At 43.1% G+C, this 25,075-nt stretch overlaps 1 protein-coding gene across 6 annotated transcripts in view; it reads right to left on the bottom strand.

The window, feature by feature from the left end:
- ARVCF (ARVCF delta catenin family member) overlaps positions 1–25,075 on the bottom strand; it is a 247,197-nt gene that overhangs the window by 24,771 nt on the left and 197,351 nt on the right. For all 6 annotated transcript variants that reach the window (XM_059485486.1, XM_059485482.1, XM_059485483.1 and 3 more), the window contains one exon: positions 18,517–18,588. In XM_059485486.1, the coding sequence (XP_059341469.1) occupies positions 18,517–18,588 (72 nt within the window). The remainder of the gene's footprint in view (positions 1–18,516; positions 18,589–25,075) is intronic.

Genomic DNA, 25,075 nt, shown 5'->3' with positions numbered 1-25,075 from the left:
AAGAACAACCAGAATAATGTGGGACACACGAGACTCAAATCAGGCTTGAGGGTATGTTTAAGAAGAGTTTTCTATTTAGGAAATGAACACCACACTGTGTGACCTTTCCAACTAATCTACTAAGTCATACTAAGTTCTAAAATGATGTAAACTCTTCCCAGCTTATCACATACTCCCACAATGACAGCAGCACTGGCACACTTCTCCAAAAGGGAAGCAAACAAACCCCCAGCCCAAAGGATGTAACAGGAATGTTTCCAGCACTACCAAGAGGTATGCAAAAAACCAACACAGGGAGCTAGGGTGACTGCAGGGAAGACAGAAAAGCAGAGAGGAAAGGATATATTGGAGGGCAAGGCAGGGCAAGAGAAAGAAAGGATGCCTGGGAAAGCAAACTGTCTTTTGCTATTTCTATTACTCTTTACATTTCCCAAGCTCCACAAGCTGTCATCGAAGTACCTTCTTACAGAATGACTCTTACAAGGTTGGTTACATCCCACTTCATACCAAACAATATGCAATTCAACAAAGAGGTGTCTCAACCAAACACAACCCATTCTGACCTTGTACGAGGTCTAGCACTTCTGTTTTCTGTGACCACACATTTTAGCTAATACTGTTTTCCCTTTCCAAAGGACCTGCAAGCAGCATTTCTCCCAATAGCATGTGACACACTGCCCAATACAAAGTCTTTTCCCAAACATATGCACTGAGTCTCCTGGCAACTGGAGATGTTCCATTAACAGCCTTTTCTCCTCACTAATCAGTAGCAAAGGCTCTGGAGGACCAACACTTAATAAGAATCTCACAGCTGCTGCAGATAACTGGAGCACTACTGGAGCTACTGGTTCAAAGGGGGAATGCTCTGTCCCACAGGGCTGTCACCAAAGCACAGGGAATCCCCAGCAGCCAGGCTGATGCAGGGATGGGAGAGCTGCTGAAGGTCTGCACCTACAGAGAGAGGAGACACGTGGGTGAACTGCAGCACATTTAAGCATTTCTAGGTCACCTCTGGCATGGTTTTTGTTTGCTTTTGAGAAACACCATTGTTACAAGCAACAATGTCTTGGATTGGAGTTAAGCCCTTTGGCTGCATGATTAAAATGGAGGGTTCATGTAAATAGCTTCCTTTACCCCAGTCCCAGAAGACTTGCCTCTGACCTTGGGGACTCTCAGTACAGTACATGAAATGTTAACACTTGCTCTCACACCAGCTTCTCTAATTCAAAGTTATTTTTATTTACTTCACAGTGATAACTGAATGCAGTTTCTTTTCAAGAGAACTGGACATTCGTATTATTTCAAAAGCAAATCTGTTTTGAAATGCAGTTTGTATCTAAAAATCAAACATTAAATAACATTTTCTCCCACTCTCTTGCACACAGAGCACACACTGGAGTCTCTGGGCTGTGAGCTACATACCAAATGCAAACTGTTTGGAAGGACGGGCTCCTCTCTTCCCACCACCAGCTTACCATGGTGTTTGCAAGCTCCCAGAATGCAGCCCAGGCCCTGCATCACCACTGCAACATCTCCAAGTGGGACTTGGTTCAAAATCCTGGCTCACATACGTAAGTGAGTACGAAACTAATTTGCATCAAAGGTCTGCCAGCTCTGCAGGGTTTCTCAGTGTGACACTGCCAGCCCTGCTTGGGGTGTGGAATTTCTGGCAGCTCAGGCACACCCAGGACTCTAAGCTAGGGATGAGCATGCAGAATGGCTGTGTCTAGGGGAATCTCTCTTACTGGTTGCCCCTTACTCTTGCCTCAAACACTACAGCATTTTAAGACAAAAGACTGATTATGCTTATCAGGCTGGTGATCTCACTGACAGCAGATCAATATGCCAAGGGAGCAGCAATGCTCCTAGATGTGAGCAATCCTGCATGCTCCCCTCAGGGAAGCTCCTTCCTGAAGCTTCCTGGTTGGGCTCACAGGTCTAACAGCTGATACAGAAAGGAGCTGGGCACAGTGGTGATGTGCATTGCACTGGGGACTTCTTAAACAGACAGCAATCCAGCCCATGCATACAAGATCAATACCGAGCGTGTCATTGATCATGTTATGCATCCCTGGGAGGGAAAACCTGAATTTCCAGATGCTGTCTGCTACATCACAGGGATATTGGAACAACAGTGACAAGGTCAAACATCCATGCTTATTCTTTTAGATCTCAGTGCTGCTGCTGCTCCTATTGGCCATGGGTGCTTCTGATATGTCTGCTCCTGTCTCTGCGAGGGTCCAGAATTACATGACTGACTGGTTTTCTTTCTCCTCTCTGAAAGGACCCAGATGGCAGTGCTTGGTGACTGCCCACATGCCCTGAGGGGTGTCTCCTTGCTTATGTCATCAAACAGCTCTATTTTGTCACTGCTCCTTTTTAGCCAGAGAAAGCAATTCCAAGGAATAGCACAATCCTCTTCAGAAAGGATAACACTGCCAAGCCCTCCTGGCTTATCTGGCTCCTGGTGCCTGGGTCAGTGACAGCAGTAGAAACTGTGGAGAGGCTCAGGAACTGTCAACTTAACGACCTCAGAGCTGCAAACTCCAGCCAAGAATATGTGGGGATGCCACAATAATCCAAACTCATAACATTGCCCAAGATCACTTCCTAATGTAATGAGGTGACACTACAGAATGCCTCATCTGCGTACAAGCAGGTGGAAAGTGGCCCTTTCTTCCTGAAGGGGAAAGGTTGTAAGTGGAGGAATCTCTAGGCCTGAACATGCTTATTACTCTCTGCCTGGGTAATCCACTGCTTTATGGAGCATGCTGCAAGCCTTTTCCATTTAGCTAAGCTTTCCCAAAGGAACAAAATAAATAAAATGATGGCTGGCAAAGCTAATGAGGATTGGGAACATGAGGAAAATTATCAAATGTGTTTTCTCAACTGTGCATTCACATATTCATGCCAGAACATGCATGTTTACTGGGCCTTTTCCTTGAACTGAAACAACCAATGTAGACAAAACCATTTTCCTTACGACCCTCACCTACACCTCCATAAATCACAACACAGCTTTTTGATCACAGCTGCCACGTGGTGCAGCTGAAAATACCTGAAACTCCTTTCACTGCCATTACTAGTGCAGATGCCTAACTGTCCAGCCCAACCATCAGCAGGTTTGAGCTTAGTGTATAAAATGTGTTTATTGAAGAGAGAGATACTGAGTGATTCCCTGAAGGAAAGCCCATTAAAAAAAAATTACACCACAGCTATGTCTAGTAGTAAAATACAATGTGTTGCTGTTAGTATCTTAACAAGTCCAAGAGCCTCATAACAGAAAAATGTCTTAGAACTAGAGTCATCGCTGAAAATCAACAGCACTGTTAAGGGACTTCTTCCTTTAACTTGTGGCTGCCTGAGCCTGCCATTTTCTCTCCTCTGGTCTTCAGTGTGTGTTTAACCAAGGATCATGTGTTCCAAATTGCCCTTTTTTGGCCTCCAGCCCCTGTAAAACTCAGCTTTGCAGTTCCAGATGCCAATCAGCTGCTCTTACTCCAGGAAGCTAACGAGCTTTCAGCTTCCTCCCAGCTCAGTAGAAACCTGTCTGCAGAGAAAAACTTATTGCAAAAGGAGTCATGCTTTAGTCCTTGGCTCCAGATGCCACCTAGGCATATTTATTTTATTAAAAAGATTCTGACTTTATTTAGAACTGTTGAGATATTGAACAGCTTTATAAACTTTCTGTCACAAAATGCCAGGAAATAGAGAAGCACAGCAAAGGGAAGAAACACTCCAGCAGACAGCTGCATGACAAAATAAAAAACTCTACATGGTAATGCATATTTAGCTGAAATATCCACATAGCCTTAGACATTTAGTACTGAGCTATGCAAGAAAGGTAGAAAAAACACAGAAAACGCTTTCTTACCTTGCAGCCCTCTAAATATCTTCTTTCCTGTCTTCAAGATGGTGTATGAAACATGCTGGATCAAGAGGCCAGGTATGGTCCCACCAAGTGCCCTCCCCTCCCATATGACAGCCTAGTCACAGGAGCCCAGCAGAGCAGGGGCTGTGCAGTGGAGGAGAGGCTGCAGGGCTCTGCAGGGCACAGCTCTGGACTCCAGCACCAGGGGGAAGCAGCACTCAGTGCAGCCGAGGGAAGGAGCAGCCGCAGTCCTGGAGCCAGGCTGGGCTCAGGGTGGCTGCAGCAGTGACCACAGTGCTCTCCCTGGTCACAGCAGCCACTCTCCTCCAGACCTCCACAGATGCTGTTTCCACCAGGTCTGCGGGGAGCCGAGGTGTGGGAGGACCCACAGCACCTTCTGTGCTGTTACACACTGGGGTGATGGCACTAAAACCAACCAGCAAGGCAAACCCCAATCCTCCATCACTCAGGAATTTACAGAAACAGGATTACTTTGTCAGATGTGGGACTTAGGGGGTTTCCACTGACTGTGCTTCAAAACATTCCTGCTGCTGAGGGACCTCCAGCTCAGGTTTGAAAGCCCACACGGTCCTGACAAGCGCTTGGGTGGATCAGAGCTGGAGCTGGGACAGACAAGGATCGACTGACAGCATTTCCACTCGGGCTGGCACCTGTCAGGTTCTGCCCTTCACAGCATGTCTGCGTTTTATCTTCAGTGCCAAGGGAAAAACAACGTCAAGAAAAAACCCCAAATCCTCCAGAGCTCACGCACACTGAAATACGCTTAGAAGCCAAACTGAAAGCTTTTTTCTGGGTTACTCATGCTTCACTGAGTCCTCTTATACTTCCACTGCTCATCATGATTTTTATATAAAGTCTCATAAATGGTCATAAGCCATTACACAGGTATTTGGTTATTCATATCAATTCAGCTGCTTGTTAGAGGATCGTCTGCTTAAGGCAGTGAAGGACTACAGAACTCCACAGCTTGAATTCCTCAAATAAGGCAGAATAAATTTTCTATTCTCCAGTGGATATACCCTCACAGAAACATCAAACATCTCAAAATAAATCCCAGTAAGAAGGAAATATTTGGATATAAACAGCTAATCTTTTTTGGGGGAAGCTTAGCAGAATCCAAGCTGAGCAGAGGCTACCAGGTCCAGTCTCAGCCTGCAAAAATGAAAGGTCAGTGGCTCCTAATCACTGGGACTGAAGCCTGCTTGGTTCATTAAATGCAAAGTCCTGCAATCTTGCCTTTATAAGCATTTTATAAGCAACTGACATATGGAAAGACTCCCCCACGTTAATAAATAATTTATTATACGCCAACCCAAACATTTCCTCCAATCCTGTTTGTGTCCTGAAATTGCTAATTAGTTCCTGCTCCAGCTTCCAAAGTCAGAAGTGTGTTTCAATTCCTCTCTCCATTTCATGAAAACTGCCTCATGCACCCAAAGGCAGCCCAGCGCCTCTTATCTGTCTCAATTACAGTCACTGTGCTGCTGTCAGGCAAGTATCTCCCAAGCTCCAAGAAAAAGAATTTGATGTTTTCAATGTCAAATGAATGTCAGACCAGAGTGGAAGCAGCACAAAATGTTTTCCTTAACTTATCTAATGAAAAAATAGACCTTGCAGCCCAGCTTTTTAAAGGTACCATATTTGGGTACTTATTTCTCATGGATTTCAGTGTAAGCTAGAAACATTAATGCCTCAAAGAACAGAGGTTCTGCACTCATTCTCAAAGCACTGTATCCAGGCAGGGATTACAGATGATGGGAGACAAGAGAAGATGCTGCTGCTCCTCCCTCATTTAAACTGGGACACACTGGAACATACCACATCAAAGTACTGAGTGAACAGGTACTCTTCTCCCTTTCCTGCCAACCATTCTCTGCAGCTTTCTGGAAAGCCAGGGAAGTTTCTATTAAATGTAAACCCACCTGCTGTTCAGTGCACTGCCCGAATATTGGATAATCACAGGCAGAACTGACACAAAACCAGCTCTGCCTATAGAATAACAGATTTCCTGGAAACACAGATCTTGCTGTAAAACTTAAAGCTGGACTAAAATAGGAGGTAAGACAACATGATCTGGAGAGAAGTAGCTCCCTGAAGCCTTATCTGGCTAAACACACACACCCAAAACCCACAAATAAATCTATTTGCAAATTAAAAAGCAAAAGAAGAGATTGGGGCCCTAGTGTGTAGCAATGAACGAGATACTTTGCAGCAATGAATAAAGGGAGCACAGAGACATTTTTCAAGAGGCAAAGGGGAACATTAGACAGCATCCAACTGCAGCCTGCCCCATATTCACCACCTACAGCAATATCCTGCATTCATAAAGCAGCAGAAAATCATATGAGAAATTCTACAACAAAGCCACAGCAGCCACTACCACAAAGCAACACTGACAGCTTCTTTAAAACCACTTCATCGCCTTTAAAACAGTGAAAAGATCCCAACCCAACAGCCACTTTGTCTAGGAGACTTTTAAAATTCAATGCAGCTTTCTTATGGTAATATTATGCAATTAAAAATTGAGCTTAAAATTACCCATGTAAAAGATTCTAAGCAGAAGCTGACCTTTACTGTGGAGGTTGTTCATGCCTATAGAAAACTCTGAAAAGGTCAGTATAAATGTAAATAAGGAGAGACACTTCCTCAGGAGTATAGAAATTTCCATCATATTAGGGCCTGTACCCATTTCTCCATGTAAGGCAATGTTATGAATGCCGTGATGGCTTCTCATGGGCCATATGAGTCCAGCTTGATCCAGAAATAGGTCTCCATACTTCAGTGAAACAACTGGCAGCAAATTTTCAGTGTTTTAGGGAAAGTAGGATCCAGCCACCCAGAAAACTGCCAATACAGTTTACTGTCCATGGGTTTCATCTCAGCAGTGTTCTCAGCAAACAGCGATGTTGGATTTGGATGGGACGTGCTTGTTAGAATTTAACTATGAAGCAAAACTGCCCAAATCCAAATCACCTGTGCATTTCCCAAGTCTTACATTCTGGACACTATCACTAACCTGAAATACTCTGCTGGGAGCAGCACTCATGTAATTGAATAAATGGGATTAGGTTTCATGCTCCTGACACCCCCAGTTTCTCATTCCTTGAGAAATTCTGAACACACTGCCAAGAACACAACACCTCAGTCATTCTTCCCACTTCTCTCTTCTCTCACACATCTGCAGGTTGCCTTGTGTGCTCTCTCGTTTCATTGCTCAACGTGAAAAGTAGCCCCAAAAGGGAAGCGGGAATCCTGCATCTGCAAGGAACGCAGCCTTCCAATTTCCTAAGTGTTTAAAGGTCACTGGGGACACTCCAGGTAAGGCAGATCCTTTCTCTAGACCCTCCTCTTGCCCCCTCACACTGAATGAGTCTTTGGAGATGTTTTTCTTGCTCATTATTTTTAAGCGCTCAGCAGGATAAGATGCAATTATATGCTCAATCGTGATTACAGACTTGCTGGTTGTGATTTTAGAAGTCTCAAAACAAAAGTCATTACATTAAATTTTCTTCCTGGCTTTGTAAGAGAGGGACAAGAAGAACTGACATCTCTAAATGGAGTGGGCTGGCTAGCGTGAGCAAGCTAGGAAGATACTCCTTTGTAATCAGGAAATCTCATCTCTCTTCCCAGCTGTGCCACAGAAATGCCCTTTAACTGCACAACTCACTTCAGCAGTGGTACCCTCTTTCCCTCCCCACACAAGTTCAGTCCTGCTTTTAGCTCGAGCTGGCCTGCTCAAGTGGACTGTCACAGTGTTGGTACTTACTCTTTACCGAGGCTACTGTTAAAAACCCCCACAAAGTTGCTCTAGACATCTTTGACAAAAGCAACAGGATTTTTAGTACAGAGACAGCAAGGTGTGCAAAACACGAATGAACTGGGCACAAGGCGCAAGGACTGCTCTCCACATTGCCTCCTTCCAGATCAGCCTGAACCAGGGTCTATTCCTGCACAGACAAGTAACATTTCATGCTATTACAGATTTCTAATTTTCCCTGTGATCAAGACACAGAAAATTCAGGGCTGAAACTAATGGTCTGTGAGGCCGAAATAAAAACACTCTCCTTTCTACCACATACTGATCAACATTCTCACTGATCATCTGGAAATGCCTGGGTCAGCAATCAAGCTCTCAGTGGGTTCAGAGCAACCAGCAGCTGGATTGACATTGCTTTCTAAACCATGCAGAGGTAAGGTTCCCCCTGCCTCTAGCTGACAGGTAAATTTAAGTGACTGCTTTACCATGTAAAATGCCTGCCTCTCAGTTCAAGGTCATTTTTCTTCAATCCACAGTTAGAGGTATATGGTACATTAAGTCCTGTAATTCAACTGTCATGGTGGAGAAGGGGGGGGAGCTTTTAAGCCAGTGCAGAGCACTTGGGGTTAGAGAAATAAATATGGCTTTACACAGCAGCTTTCACTTTCAAGATATCTCACAGTGGTTTACAAAGTAATGAGTCAGATAATAGGGCCGCAGCAGCTGTGCAGGTACACTCACTGGAAATTAATGCTGCAAAACCAGAAGTCTTAAGTTTTTGATCCTCTTTATTTGCTCTTCTGCAAAACATGATGGCAGCTTCAGCCCAACTAATGAGCATCAGCCGCTTCTGCAATTTAAAATGCCCAGGTTATTTGACATTCCAGTTTGTTTTAATTTCCAGATTAACTCCATTATTAAAGCTCTCCATTAACTATAATACTGTTCAAGCAAAAGTGGAAAAAAAGCATGTACCTCCCTGTCTTGGCTGCACTGGAAGGAAGGTCTCCTTGCCTGATCTCTGAACTAACTGCAAAAAGTACCACAATTTGCAATTAGTTCAGAATCACACAACTATCTGATTTTCATTCCCCTTTCTCTCCCCTATCATTAGCTGTTCTAAGCAGATCCTCAAAGACTGATTATCAAGTGTTTTGAGAATTCCATGGTTTATTGTGCTGGCACCAGTAAAGTATATATTATAAGTAAAAATATGTTTTTCTTTGAAACAAGCCATATCTTGAGGTGCAACCTGATACACTCAATTTTGTATATATGCTCCTTTCTCAGGTTCCATGGGTAAATGAACTTTCTCATTCTTCTTCTCATCTGAGTCACCTAATGCACTAGTTGTGGATTGTTCTGGAAAAATGTGCTGGTTTTATGTAGACATACTTTTCCTGGCTGACTCTGTAATCAGTTAATGAGAGTCACACAGAACAACCAGGCTGAAAGGGAACATGGGAGGTCAACTGGGCCAGCTTCCTGCTCAAGGCAGGCTAATGCCAAAATTAGACCAAGCTATTATGCTTTTGTCCAGTCAGGTCTTGAAATCCTTCAATAATATAAAGAACCCTTCAAAACCTCCTCCAATGCCCAATTATGTGGCATTAGCCTCCATTTCTTTGGGCAGAAGGCTACCAGATGGGACAGATGCTTTCAGTGAGACTCAAGTGATGTCTGTCTAGTGCTGAGTTCTGAAAGCACCGAGTCACCTCAGAAAGCCACATTCTGGCTACTCCTACAGCACAGCCTTCAGAACACTCACCCAGAGCTGTAAGTACATCCTTTGCTTCTGCTCATACTACTTCTGGAAAGGGATTTAAATCAACATTACACCATTTTTCTGCCTCAGCTCTTCTGAAACTTTCTGCAGTTCTCTTAACTTGTGAAGCAGCTTCGTCAGCACAACTTTGCTGCAGTACTTTTGATGGACACCAGAGATAACTGTAACTTCATCCAACAAGGTTTTTGTAATTGATTTTGACATGAAACTTCAATCTCTAAATTCTGACAGAAGCTGAGTTCCTCTTCCCTGAGCTTCCTGGTGATAGTGGCTGGGCAACCAGGACAACTTTCAGATTCGCACCCCTCTTCAAAGCACCATCTCATTTTTTATGCTTATGCTAAAGGGGGGGGGGAACTCGGAGATTTCATTGCTATTGTTTCTAAACTGAAACTAAGAGGCATGGCAAAAGCTGGCATGATGCAACAGTGATAGATTGGTGGATGGAGTGAGTCTTTCACTGCAGTGACTGAGCCCCAAGACTGAGGTAGCTACAGTTATGAGGGATAAGCACCTTCCCATCAACTCCTGCTTTTATTCCTGGCAGGCTTTCTTGGCACATTCTCACTTTATAAACAGTCCTGGAGCAGCATCTTTACAATGAGCTATGCTCTGTAATAACAAGCATTCTATTTTAGAGTAACAATTAGAATTACTTGTAGAATAGAAATGCTAAATGGGACATGCAAAAACATACACACAACCTAAAATGTGGGGAGGGAAGAGAATTTACCATTCTCAGCAGGGCAAACAGTGCAGGAAAAGCTGTGAAAATTAAAAACATGTGACTGGCAACTACAGCTTTCCAACATTAACTATTCTTCATGAGAAATATTAGCCAAGTGGAAATGACATGAAAATCCAATCAGTGGTTGAAGAGTTAAGTTGCTGCATTGCCAGAGAGCACACACTGCTATAACTGAAGTAAATGGAGCTGGGCAGTAAAACTTATCAAGGTTTCCAGTTATGCACTAGTTTATGTGCACACCTTTCTATACAAAGCATCATAAATAATGCAGTTGAACTTCTCAATAAAAAAAAAAAAACAATAAGTGCAAAGCAATTCACAGTATTACACACTTGCAAAATTCTCTCTGTAACTCAAATGCTTCAATCCATTCCCACAGTATCTCACCAGGGCAAACCTCTACCATCCATCTTTAACTGAAATTCTATTTTTATTTAATTTTTATATCACTGTACTGCTAGCAACAGCTGGGATACAGCATACTTCACCAGATTTTGCTGGTTTTACAAATATACCACATACACTCCATTTGCATTGGTTATTACAGCAGCAGTGAAAACACTAATTATTTTAGTGAGGGTAATTATTCTAGCTGTTATTTTAGTGAAGTGATTCTTCTAGTGAAGTCAGAGGAAATAGAAGGCTCTTCATGAACAAGTTTACTACAACCCCAGCAACTGAATGCTATTAACTTGCCTAAGGCCACTCAGAAAGTCAGTAGCAATGCTGGACTGGAAAAATCAGACTCTTCTCCTTCCAGTTGTGTCTTCAGCTGAAGCTCCAGATCACTCCATCTCCTTATTAGCTGCTGTAATTACCATGTGCTCTAGTGGAGCTCCTGCTGTTTAGTTTTTTATAAGCTACTTTATTATGCAAGTATATATAGGCTCTTCCTGTTTGAGATGCCTAAATCTCATTTTCTGTGCACTTAAGTTGGCCACAAACTCACATCAAGTTGGAAAAGGAATTTACCACCTGGGATTCCTGTCTTCTGAAGATACTGCTAGTTATTACAGTAGATCTATATTCCTGGGTGTCAGCCTCAGGCAAGAAGGAGCTGGAAGCTGACTACTGGAGTCTTTTTATAGTCCCATGAGAGCGACAGGTGAAAGGACAAAGGACCTAAAGGTGAGGAGGGAGAATCTTGCCACTGTCAGCTTTTCCCCCTCATGTGCTAAGGGAGACTAAACATTTCAGAATGCAAAAGAAGGATAAAGAAGAGGAATAGCTATTGATGTTGATTCACTATTTCCAAGATAATCAAAGTATTAGAAGTCAGTCAGCTTTTTCTCATTGAGAAGGAAAAGTCTGAAATTATTTAGAAACAAAGCAGTTGTCTTAACTCATCTTTCCTGTGACCTCTAACTGTTAAGACAGAGGTAGAAGACAAAGGAAAAATCAGTGCTACAGACAAACAAATTATAGCTGAGCCAAACAGAGATGGAAAAGAACCACCACCTTATGACTTCACAACGAGTTTCAGCTTCTATAAATACAGAGCTGAATGGAATTCTCCTATCATTACAATTGCTCTTCCTGCCTCCCTGCCCCAGCAGTTGTTTCCCACTGGTCCCTCAGCTTAAACTTCAAAGCTTCATGATCTAAACCTGAAAGACATTCACACTATGAAGCGTCCATGGCTGGGGGTGGGGAGGTGTTAGTGGCATTTAAATATCACAGCTGAAATTTCTTCTCCAGTTTGCATTGGTTCTATATCCTCCATGTAGCAGAACTATTTCAAGTTCCCAACTCAAATCTTCCTGACACAATCTCTCACCTGGGCCATTCGCAGCAGTGTCTACTCACACAAATATTGTGCTTTCCCTTACTCAGCTGCAAGAGCTTTTCTGTTCCACAGATGCCATTTCACCCCTACCAGGAATCTAGCCTGTCTTATCTGTAAACACAATTTTGCCTGGGTGTCCCTATGGACGAAGCAAGGGACTGGAAACCACAGTTCAGGGCTGCAATGTCAAGGCATTCTCTGAAGCCAGAGAGCAATGCTTTGACAAACACGGCAGCAATTACCAGGATGCAAAGCCAAAACTCTTCCTCACATTCCTGAGCCGACAGATAACACCAGAGCTGGTCCTGTAACAGTCTCAAATTCATCTCACATGATTTTGTGGAATAACTGAACTCCACACAGCAGAGCTGTGAGTCTCAGCAGCACTGCTGTACAGAGTTACTGTACAGGGTTTCAGTCATATCACTTAGTATTTCTCCCAGAAAAATATTTTTTCCTTACAGTCTCCAAAGTAAGAATACTGTAGGATAGAATTTTATTACCAAATGAAAAGAATTAGTGGCAGAGACAGAACAGTACTCCTGGACCTCCAATTCACATTCCACCTGTATCCCTCCCATATGATTTTTCAAAGCCTTCAGTTTCAACCTTAAACATACAATTTATGTTCTACATATTTAAATTTACCAGATTGATAAAGATCACAAAAAAGTTTTCACGTGTAGAGCACAGCTCAGCAGTAAATGAGCCTTAATTGGTCTTATCCTAGGGCAAGCTATCACAGCTCCAGAGCTCAGCCCCCAAGGGGACTGAGTGCCAGAGGCCAGCTCGCTCAGACCAAGGCCATGGGTCAGCCCCTAGCAAGCAGGGATATTCAGCTCTTACAGTACTTAGCCAGCTCTTATGATTTCAGCTTTGCTTGCTAGGTAGCTTTCCCTTGGCTTGAGGCTCCAGCAGACGGTAGAGAGAGAAGGAGAGGACGCTGGCTGTTCCACGTGCATGGCTTTATTGGAGGGGTTTGTGAAGGGTCTCAGCACTTCTTCTTCCGAGTTAGTAGGGGTACAGTGTGCTACTTTTATACCCTTGGCCCGCTTCCAATCCTGACCAATGGCAAAAGGTTAGAGGGACCACAAGTGACCAGTAGTAGGGTTAACAAGGTATTGCCTTACATGGCTATAGGGACGCGTTATAGGGTGGATGTCCCTGGAGTCAGGAAGCTTCTTGGCTGCTGTGTCAGCATTTCAGATTGTCCACAAGGCCCTGGCTAAACCTGATGGTTTCACTACAGGCCAGGAAGCAATTCATGCACGTGTCCACTGGCTCTGAACAAATAAGAACACTGAACATACGAATCAGAGAGGATTATGACCAAAAAAGCAGAGGATTCCAGAACAATTAGCAGTCAGCTATGGAAAGACTGTGTACACAAGAAAGGAAAAATCCACAGGTGCCTGCTCTGAATTCCTTAAAAATATAGGGAAAAAGAATGGGAATTTAAAGATACCAGATTAGAGAAAGTTTGGCAAGCGTAGGTTCCATATGGGAATTTTCCTATTCAAGGCAATAAATTCTCTCTGACTCAAAGCACTGGAAGACAGATGAGAAACCTTTCACTGCTTTGTAAATTATGAAAAACACATGGGACCAAAATGAATACTCAGCTTAGGAAAGCAACAGAAATAAGAGATACTTAATAATTCTGATCAGAATTCTTAATAATGTGTATTAAATGCTCAAAAGATATTAATACAAGAACATGTTACTTGCTCTCACAGAGGAGATCTTCCCAGTCCCTGAATTTCCAGCAGCAGGCACAGGAGGGGTGTGGATGGTGCCATTAATCAATCAGCTCTACTCACTTATTCACAATACGACAATCAAAATTAATGATGGAAGGGAGCTGGAAAGGGCAGGTGAGTGCTTGAGTCAACTTGTCAAGATTTAAAGAAAGCAAATTAAAGCAGCAGTGAAATGCGAACTGCAGCCAATCTTAATTACAAACTAAAGCCAGAGTAAAGTGAGGTTTCTCTCTCCTTCTACTACATGTTGCCTTTAGCTGAAGACAAATTGCTGGCACTTTTGTAATCTACTAAGTTAAAGTCATTACCCTGACAGTGCCAGGAAGTCTAATTTCCTGGAGCAGTAATACAAAGATTTATAAGGGAATTTAAACACTCGCCTTCTGGAATAGAAAATCTATCATCAGCATGAGGCTACATGGAAAGTGACTGAGAATTTTAGATAATGGAGAAGACGAAATCCACCTGCTGACAAGTTCATCCAAAATCTCATTCCCTGCCTACATAGGCTGCTGACCAGGGTAAGTGTACACACAAAGTTGAGCTTTCAGATAAATTCAGCTTGTCTTTGACGTCCTCACTGCAACAAAATAGACTTCTTCAATTATAAGCATTTTTAACACTAGATCAGTATTTCAGCACAACTCTCTCCTAAACTTATGTTTCCATTAAAATGGAATTAAACTTAAGTAATGAAAAAGGAAAAGAGAAATTAATAAGCAGCTTAATAACTGCTTTCAAGGAGAAAATGAGCTAGCTCATCCACCATGCTGAAATCTACCTGCACATCTCGTAATGGCTGAAGATTTTCAACTCCCTAATGAGATAACCTGAAATGAAAGCTGAACTTCAACACCCAAAGCTCCATAGAGCAGCTACTGTTCTGGCCTCAGACGTATGTGCACATAAACAACAAGCCATGAGATTTGCTTAAACCAGACAGCACAGAGATCTGGATTTAATTAGGAAGAACCTAATGCTGATTCCACATAAAAAAACTGTTCTGCTCTTCTGGACTTTCTCCTCCCATACTCCAGCACTGAGGAACAGAGGTGGACAGTCCAACACCTTCATGCAGGAGGATTAAATGCTACATCCCCTGTAACGTATTTGGGGGGCTGACACACATCAATCCTGATTCAGCTCAGAAAACCTTATCACAGAGTTTTGCCATCTGAGACAATGCCTTCCCCTGCACAGATATGATTAATCCTCATCTTCCCCCAGTGCCTGAGCCTCCTGCCGCTGTTCCTGCTCAGAAGTGAAGGACTCTGAACAAAGCACATGAGTTGTACTATGCTACGTATTTAATGCATACACAGGAGAAATCAGTGCTGTGGCAGTGCAGAGGAGGCAGCCAGCACCACTATCACTGACCTACTTTAGACTGGGGAAGGGATTTCAGTAAGACTTCCCTCCCCTCACAGAAGCAGCAATTTTTGAAAGTCCTAAATTTAGCAAGGTTCTGAGAACAGCATTCATAACTTCTTGTCAGTGCTGTTCCCTTCTCTATGCAAGCTCATATCACTTTGCCCCAAAATTTATGCTCTCTCTCTCTCTTTGACTGTCAGGAAAAAAAATATGCTCCTTTCAACAAAGAGGAAACACAAAGCTTCTCTTTCACAATCTTTCCTCGTGAGGACAGGAGTACTCTGGACACTGCCAGGGCATATACATTAATTTTTTAATATCAGATGAGACAGTTTCTGAAAGCACTGCAAGTTGTCCAGTCTGACATTATCCAGTTTACCACAGATAACAACCCTGAACTAGAAGCTTTCCCCTGCCAGAATGCCTAGCACATAAAAGTATTAAAGGCTTAGATATGGTTTCAGGGCTGCTCAAATCATGTGCTGCAGCAGAACCTGATTCCCATTAAAAAACCAGGAACCATCAGGAAGAGACTCCAGGTCATCACTCTGAAAAAGAGAACTGCCTTCCTTCATTCATTCCTCACCAGAACAAACAAATTCCAGGGGGAAAAAGTGAAATACTAGCATTTAAACTAGGTTACAACTCACAGGACCCTTTGAATTGTTCAGATACGAAGATGCTCCTAAGATGTTGTACCAGCAGGACAGATGTTCTGAAGGACTGAGAAACCTCTGCAGACACTAGCCAGTCCCCACCCACAACCGACAGAAGTTTCTGCTTTTATGGTGTTTGGCTGCAGGACAGGCAGAGATTTCTACCATTAAAGTAATTTGGAGTCAAAATGAAGTTTCCAGAATTGATAGAAAATAGGTCTGGACTAGTCTGCTGCTACTAGTCCATGGTTTTTCAGGTGATCATAAGCATATTCTCAATTAAGCTCAGTGGTCATAACTAGGAGTATCTCAAAGGGAAACCATGACGTCAAGTTCTTGAAACCACATCTTTAGACACACCAGATAAGCTCCATGGATGCTGAGTATAAGATTACAGGAAACTTAACAACAATACATCTCAATATTTGTTAACTACCACAATGTTCATTTGCTGCATTGAATGAACAAATCTTATTACTGCAGTTACATTTGCTCACAAAGATTCCAGCTGAAAACTCACTTTAATATGGCTTTAATAATACATGAAAGAGATTAATCTATAATTGTTGATTTTTGAAATAGCACTTCATCATGTCACTCAATCTGAGTGCTTTTGATCATTAAAACTTGCATGATTTTTCCATCTCGGTAACGAGATTCTGCCTCAGCTGAGAGCTGATCTCATCAGAGTCAATTATTCTCTATAGAAGAGATCTGACCAGAGTTCTTCAGGGTTTTAAAACTGCAATTTTATTTTCTTTATTTCAGTGAACAATTTAAAGTTCAAGCAACCTTGTTAGAACCTTTACTATCCAGGAATTCTCAAGCAAATGACATGCTTGGCAAGAAAATACCACCAAAAAAGTGAACAAAAATGCATCAATATCTTCGTTTTTTTACTCTTAGCACACAAGTCAATAGTTACTTTTAAAATATGCCCTTTTCCATGTCAAAGTGCTTCTTTCAAAAGGCTGTGGGATTAATCTCCTGACCTTATCTATCATGAGATACGTAATCTATTTGACTTTGATTAAAGGGGGGTATCTCAAAATTATCAAACAACCTCTTCAAGAGTGTGAGATTTCTAGCAATTGAATATGATAACAAGCTGTGTAAGCTCAGAGACAGATCCATCTCTCATCAGATCTGCACATCACTTCTGTCATTAACAGAGCCACATGAAAGCTTTTAATCTTATTTTAAAGAAAGCTATGCAAGGTACATTTCCTTGCAGAAAATCTTGATTTCCATCTTTTCCCTCTAGTGGCATCTCCATTCCAATCACATTTAGAAAGGAATGCAAATGCTGAAGTCTTTGCTATATTTTGCATTCCTTTCTTTTCCTGCATCCTAAAGGTGTCTTGCTCTGCACTGTAATCAGCTCCCAGCCTGAACTGATGGCAGCCAGTGAAGGCTGGGTGGAAGTTTCCTGCAGCTCTCTAAACAGGATGGTACTGCAGCTTCTGAGAGGCTCTTTAGCATCTTGCATTATTTCACAAGATACAGAGGATCTTGTGCAATAATGCACCAAATGAAAATCAGTGTTTAGACATGAGACTAGAAACTGCATCCACTATAAAGGGTATCTATAAATAGATTAGATTTATCTGCATCTTAGGATTAGTTTGCATATCATCAATCAGTTTCACTGTGAATCTGAGTGCAGCACTATGTATGTATAATTATTACACCATTACTGACTACCAGCACATCTCTAAGGATCTCAGACATGGCCTCTGTTGTTGCTCTCAGTTAACAGCAGGAAGCACAATAAGTGGAAGCACAAATAAGTGGACTGCACCAAGGCCACCAAAAGAGCACAATTCAGTTATCCCAAGTCTGTGGATCTCTTCACTGAGTCAGGTTGTCTCTTTACACTCCCCAAATTTCTCTGCATGATTCAGGAAGAGTTTAAAATTTTTCTTCTGAGGATACTCAGGTAGTTCTGGGTACTCAGAGCTCGTTAAGGTGAGGCTGACAGGGTGGCACAGCAGCAGTTGCCATGACAATGGCTGGATCTTTGCAGAGACATTGCACACACTTCAAATCAAAACCTATGCAAGTCTCAAAACACCATCCAATGCTCTAAGAATTCTGATAAAATCCCAAATCACCTCCTAATCTCCAATTAAAAAAAGTACCATGCATGCAAGAAGGGAACGCAGACTGCAAAAGATTCCACCTCTGCCAGAGCTAAAATACAAAAGCACAATGCAGAAGAATTTTTCTGTGAAACTCCCAGATTTTAAAAAACCACAAGTACTGCTCACTTCAGGCAGGAAGGAATACTGTGTTCAGGGAAGACTGACTATCAGCAAAGGCAAAAATGCCCAATCCCTGCTGTCACCCAATTCCAAAGAAAACTGAAGAATGACAGATACACCTGGGAAGAGAAAGAGTTAGTGCCAAGCACTCTCACAGAGTGCATTTCAGAGCTCCTCACAGTCAGGTGTGGTGCAGGAGGGCTGCAAATGGAGCTGCAGAGGAGGAGAGCCTGCACTCACCCCTCTCTGGAGTTACAATCACCTAACAACAAATCAGACAGGCTTCTACAAGTTTCCACCAATTCAGCAGTCTTAGATAAAAATTCATATCCAGTATGCAGCACTAGATAACAGCATGCAGAGATATATCCATTATCTCAATTAACTGGCTACAAAAGAAAGAGATCTGCCTGATATGCTCATGTCTTAAGCCCCTTTAAGAGCCTCCAGCTCCCAAGCTACTTGTTCTTTCCAAAAGCACAAACATTAGCATTACCTTTTGCTGCTTCAGACCGCTTAGGCAAATCAAGTGTATCAAAATTCCTGTCCAAATCTCCATTCTTCTTTCCTGTGCAAAAAAGAAGACAACAGATGGAGAAGACTGTCAGTATACTGACAGGTAAGTTACTGTCATGTGCAACTACAAGATGGGAGAAGATACAGACCCAGAATATAAATCACAGACTGCTACCCATCATTGAGTGTATCTGACTGGCAGCCCAGCTGCACAGCTGTGGTTTTAGCATGAGCAAACTTAGGGACAAACACCCATGCTGCTTTCAGGTTGATCTGCAAATATGTTTAGCACATGTTTCAGAGAGTCTTAGGAGTGTTTTAAACCATGGAAAATTGTGCCATTTCCTTTCTTGGCAAAGCTGTGCCCCTCCCTCAGAAGCACAGTGTTTACTTCTTGTTTTCAGAGACCTGAAGCTTAGCTCAAGCAAAAACTCAGCAGCAGAGCAGAAAAACAACAGCTTTGCTTTGCAGCCTCTATTCTCAATGCAACAATGAGGCAGGAAGACCTAGATTTAATATATTGTACAGACAGCAGCCAACAACTTAAACTTGAATTGCCCTTCAATCGACAAAGTGTCATTTTTGCTATTTGTAAGAAGCTAATGGAAATAATTCCATACTTTTGCTAAGAAACAGTGTCAAACTATTACATCAGCTTTAATTTATACGTTTACATAGAGCAGAACAAAACCTGCACTTTTAGTCAGTTTGAGAATTCAAGGTTATGTGAATACATGGGGAGGGAAGGGTTAGTTTCCATGCCCCCAAGGAGACATTCTGCCTTGGGTAAGCCCACATGGATGCTGTGGGACAAGCAGGAACTTTGCCATCAGAGGAATACTGGCAGCAGAGAGAGAGAGATTTGGAAGGCAGTGCAAGAATCTGCATGGCTTCTGATCACAGCAGTGTACAATTTAGCTTTCCCAAATTATTCTGAGAGGGAAAAACTCAAGTTATTTACTCCCTTTCCCTCCAGAGAAGGGAAGGCAGGTGCAATGGGATGAATTCAGACAACCTAACTGAGGCTGCCAGAAGTAGCTTCTGCACAGGGATTACCAGGCTGGTAATGGAGGTTTTACAGAAAGGGCTGGAAGCTCCACCAGTCAGGCTGCTTAAAAGCAAACAGAAAAATGGTCCTTGAAAATGTAATGGGGAGATTAGTCTGAGTCTTGTCTGCCAAGAGGTTACAAGATGGGAAAGGCCAGTCCCTGCCTTGTTACAGCAGGGAGCTGGTACATGCACAGTAAATTCAATGGGTCACTGTACCTTTCCTCTTGACAAAAGGATTAAAATACTCAGTACCACACAGAGAAGAATTAGAGCTTTTAAATACCATTATGAATATTTAGGAGTAACATTAAGAGGGAAATCCCCCCCTTCAAGGTAGTATTCCATCCTCTCCCTTTCTTTGGGAGGGGATGGACTCACACCCTTTTCTTTTGAAATACCAACACAGAATATCAGCCAACTTCCAACTGTTGTGCATAACAAAACATGCACCTAGAAGTTCTGCTGATCTGAAGTAATTTCCTTAACTGAAGTATGTAAAAGCCCATCTAAGCTGCCAAAGGTCATGCAGCCAGGTACCACAGCACTCCTTGAAAGGTATTTTTTCTAAAGGAGGGGACAGGAATTGGTGGCACTTCACAGCCTTCCATCAATTTTTTGCTCTGTGAAAGGAGCAACACATTGCTTGGGAAATCAAATACCAGAAAGAAGTGCTGTACATCACCAAAAGACTTTGCACTTCTTGATGGCAGCTGAACCCAGTTACTGGCTGCAAACCCTTGCTGACTCTTAGGGCATTGACAAGAAAAAGCAGGGCAGAGGGAATTAAAAGGAAAAAAAGCATTCAAGGAAGGAAGTCAGTGTAGGAAAGATTATTACAGACTTAAAGCAGACCCATAAATGTGACTCCATCTTATCTACAAGTAGGACAAACTGTTTTTTCACATGACCCCAAATTTCATGTCTCTGCCATTAGACAGTTTAAACCTCAGAACGTGTTCTCAGAGAGCCAGACCTTATTTTACACAACTACTCATTTCAAAAGTTCCCTCTGTAATTTAAAGATTGGTTTGGCAGTTCTATCAGCACTGCAGAACTGAGATGGCACAGTAAGAGCTCCCTTCTTCCCAGTGGCAGTGTTTAGTAAGCACTGTGTTTGTGCACAACTTGTTAAGGAGGAATCGTCCAGGAGTGCAGTGTTGGCTGCTACTTTTGAGCTGGGAATGCCAAAGCAGCTGTCTATTTACTGACCCATCTTTCATAAAGACAGCACCCTCCACCTGTGCTCTGGGCTCCTCAGTTGCTGTCTCTCCATTTCTGGGCCAGACAGCAAACACTGGCTGGTTTGAGGAGCCTCTGCTGCTTTGCATCTCAGCCCTGTAAGGAACTCCCACCTCGCAGGCCAAAGCCCGTCTGTTCAGAGAAAAGCTGCCAGCTGCTTGCCAATGGCAGCAGTACAGAACACACAACTCTGACCAAGGGGATTTCAACTCTACAAATTACTTGCTTAATCAAATGGATTGTGTTTGGAAATACCCCAAGCACCTACATTTCCAGGGCTTTGCTATAGAGACAAGGTGAGCAAGCTGCAAGAACACTCCAAACCAAATCCACCCAGAAGGCAGAGGTTTCAATCTGAGGCCCAGCAGCTATTTTTCCCATCTGATTTTCACAAATACTGGGGAGTTTCTAAAAAAGGTGACCAAGTAGCAATTCAGGAGTCTACTGAGTAAAACCTTCTCAGCCATCCCCATGCATCCCTGATAACACAAAAAATCAGCATCACTGCAAGATTCTGTAGCTCTGAACACCCTGCTCTGTCCCTCAAGCCTGTGCATTTGTTCACAACAGGGATGTGAACACACACACAACCCATGTGGCTGGGATTTGCAGGGAGCACACCACTGCCTGGATCTCCACAGTCAGGTTGTGCACCACAGGGATGCTGAAACCGCAGCACAAACTACACCTGCAGTAGGAGAGAAGTTTAAGATCTGTTTTTCGGTACATTTCAATTTCCACCCATATCCAGAGTCTCCAGGTTTTCCAGCCCGAGGTGTGTCAGAGAAAGCCAGTGCTGGATGAGAAGCATAGCTCCAAACTTTGCCAAGAGACAGTTTTGAATCTGCCTGCTGACAGGCCAGTTTTATGAGACCTGGCTGTGGGACTGGCACAGCACTCTGGTTTGGGAAAACTGCCTGACATGAGACATGCTTGGGCAAGATGCAATTTACAGTCTCTGAAATGGAGGGATTAAAATTCTTCCCCTCTTCCCCCTTGCTACTTTTCATTATGTAAGAAACAACCAAAACATGACCTTCAGCATTTTCCATCTGTCAGAAACCCTGCACAGACTCTGAAGTGTGACCCAGTGTTATTAACCACTAATGTTATTGTTGATCTTCCTCAAATGCCGTTTTGCTTTACCATATAATCAAACCATGGTGCAGCCAGACCATTTCTGCTGAAGGATTAATTGCCAAATGCTTTCTTTCTGGTTGAAATAAACATTTAAGGCAAAGTGCTTCTTCATAACAATCTCACCTTATCCTCCCTGGTGTTCAGTAATACAGCCACTGAGGTGGCCACAAAGGAGTGACAGAAACCAAGGGCTGAGCTCTGTCCTGCCAACAAGTCCGTCCTCCACAGCCTCACCACTCACAGTCCAAAAACCAGTGTTCTGCAGAGCACCATTTGTTGGGTGGAGCAATTAGATTTTTTCCCTCCCCAACATTTCTCCTTTGGTCCAATCCTCCAGAACCCATGATGTGAAGCAAGTGTCACAACCTGGAAATGCCCCTACCTTCACCCCCAAACCGGCCTCAGTGATGGAGTCTCCCAGGCACCCACAAGCCTGTCAACTTCTCAGCTAAGGGCAGCTTTAGTCTTAGACTTGTGTCTTCCAGGTGCAGTTTTACTTGCTGGGATGAAAAACTGAAGCCTATCCCCTGAGACAGGTACTGGGGTAGCTTCCTCCAGCTCCTGTGTGTGCCAATAACAGAGCTGCAGCAGCCCAGGCACAAGCCCAAGCAGAAGTACCAAGCACCCCTGAGAACACACACCCAAGCTGCTGCAGCTCACAGCTCCTTCCAGCCCCCAGAGCAGCCAGCAGAGCCCTCCATCTGACAGGGCTGGGGACACAACCCTCACCTGGGTGTTCCTGCTCTCCTGGCCTCAGCAGGCCAGTCCACAGCAATTCCCCTACCGCACTTAGACCAAAAATGAAGAAATCCTAGTATTTTCCATTTGTGGTATGGAAAGACCAAACTGCAAAAGCTCCCTCAGAGGATTTTTCCATGTCTGCTGAAATGAACAGGAGGTTGTGCTGGGGGAGCAGGAGGAGGTGGCTGAACAAGACCTTGATCTCAGCTCTTAGCCTTGCATGTGAAAGCCGAACAAAGCATGTTATGGTGATGATGAAAAGAAAGTATTGCAGACTCACCTTGATTGAACCACTCCTCTAATTACCAGAAAAGCAGCAAAAGGAAAACAAAAATTTACAGGATGAAGAAAATACAAAGGAACAGTCACAAAGAGGCAGAATTTCACAGAACAGGTTCAAAACCTGAGTAATACAAGACTACAGAAGTTTCATCAATTAAAAAACCAAACCAAGGTATTTAATGTACTCCCTGTTGTTCCTGCTAAAAAACCCCAATCTCTCTTTGCACAGCTTTTTTTTTTTCCTTTTCTTTCTCTTTTTATTACAGAATTGAGGGGACAGAAGGATGACTAGCCCTTTGCAGAGGTGTTTGAAATGCTGTGATCAATGACCATGAAATAAAATAAAATAAACAGGGAAACACTGCAAGATTAAGTGAACAAGAAAGGAGAGAACAGACTGATTTTGAAGTTCTAGACTGAGAAAATTAAAGTAGGTTCAGACCAGTATCCACATAAATTTAACAGTGAGACAAGGGAGCTTCTCTTTATGATTTAAAAGCACATTTATGAATGGATTTTAACTTTTATTTTTGAAGCACAACAGTCGTCTGAGACCCTCTATTCTTTCGATCTGCATCCTACGAGCTGTGAGCTCAGTATTATCACCAGCTGATTTCCCTCTAGGGAGCAGCACACTTTCAAAAGAGCACTGCAAAAAGGTGGAAATACCCATTAAAATGTATTGTCATTTCCTGCCAAACACAGAGAGCCAAACCCAAGCTGTCACTGAGTGCCTGCACTGCTTGCTGCAATCCACAGGCTCACCCCCAGAATCAGATGATTTTGAGACTGATTTGCCCACAAAGATGTGACCTGGTGCTTCAGCTGATGAACAGAAAGTACCTGGGAGCACAGCCCCACGAGAGGAGTCTCTAGGTGGGCCCAGGCAGACACCTGGCATGGGACACACACCTGAGAGTGCTCCTGTCACTGCCATCAAGGGGTGGAGGACAATTCTCCCTCAGCACAACACTCTCCTCCCACAGGCCACTCAGAGCTTTAATGGCTGAAGTGTTTCCATGGACTGTGCTGCTCTCAGGCAAAGCAACACCACGGACTGCAGGTGGCAGGAACAGGCTCGAGTCAGCACACATGCAAGGCTTCCAAAGGGGATCGCACTGCAGGTTCAGTCACTCCCTGTGAGAACAGGCTGGCCAGGCACGCAGAATTACTTCTTTAGTTTTCCCCCCAGTCTTTAGAAGATGCCCGTCAATTTTTTATTTTAAACAGTTTAAATGTAGTTGATGACAGACTAGTCTGCAAAAGCAAGTTCACACTGTTATGACTTCCCTAACACATATGGAAACACGTAATATTTAATAACTTGTGCAGATCAGATCAAAGAGTAATGTGCAGCATAGAGTCCATCAAGTTCAAACAACTCCATATCAGCTCTTTAGGGGCAAAACCCTTCCTTGTACCTGGGTACAAATAATAAGCCAGGATATGTGTACACATGAATGAGGAGAATGAAGCCTAGGCAGAAATGGAATTAATTACCTCTGAATTCATCTGAATAGTCATTTCTCTAAGAAAGGAAACAGAATTCAGTCTAGAATAGTAATTTCTCTAAAACAACAAAGAAAGCAGATATAATTTGAGTGTCTCCTTGTAAAGGAAACATTGAAGGGGGGTTACTGGGACTATTAATCCTCTCATAATGAAACTCATTTGCAACACTCATGCCCCAGAGGAGAGAACAGGTCTAAGAGTGACTGACAATTAAAAGCTACAAAATCGTGTTTGCAATTTAAATTACTGAAATAGCGACTGAATTGGGAGGTTGTATGTTTTGGTTGAGTGGGAGGGGAGGCTTTTAGTTTGTTTTCAAGTATGAGAGTCTGGAGGCATGGAAGATGTACAGGCAGGAGTGCCATGCACAGGGATGGGTGGATGGATCCATGCTGGCCTGGCTTCCTGAGAAGGGCGCACGTGCTACACAGCCAGGCAAGGAGACTGAGCAGAGATGTGACAGATGCAAGAATACAGCAATGCAGAGGAGAGACACAGCACATCCACCTTTTTCCAACAGCACAATGTCATCTGTCAGCATGCAGCATTCCTGTTTAAAGCCAAACAAAATTACA

This window comes from Ammospiza nelsoni, chromosome 18 (genome assembly GCF_027579445.1).
Source record: "Ammospiza nelsoni isolate bAmmNel1 chromosome 18, bAmmNel1.pri, whole genome shotgun sequence".
In the NCBI taxonomy this organism is placed as follows: domain Eukaryota; kingdom Metazoa; phylum Chordata; class Aves; order Passeriformes; family Passerellidae; genus Ammospiza; species Ammospiza nelsoni.
The sequence above is the reverse complement of the archived record's forward strand: the minus strand, read 5'-3'. Positions and strand labels throughout refer to the sequence as shown.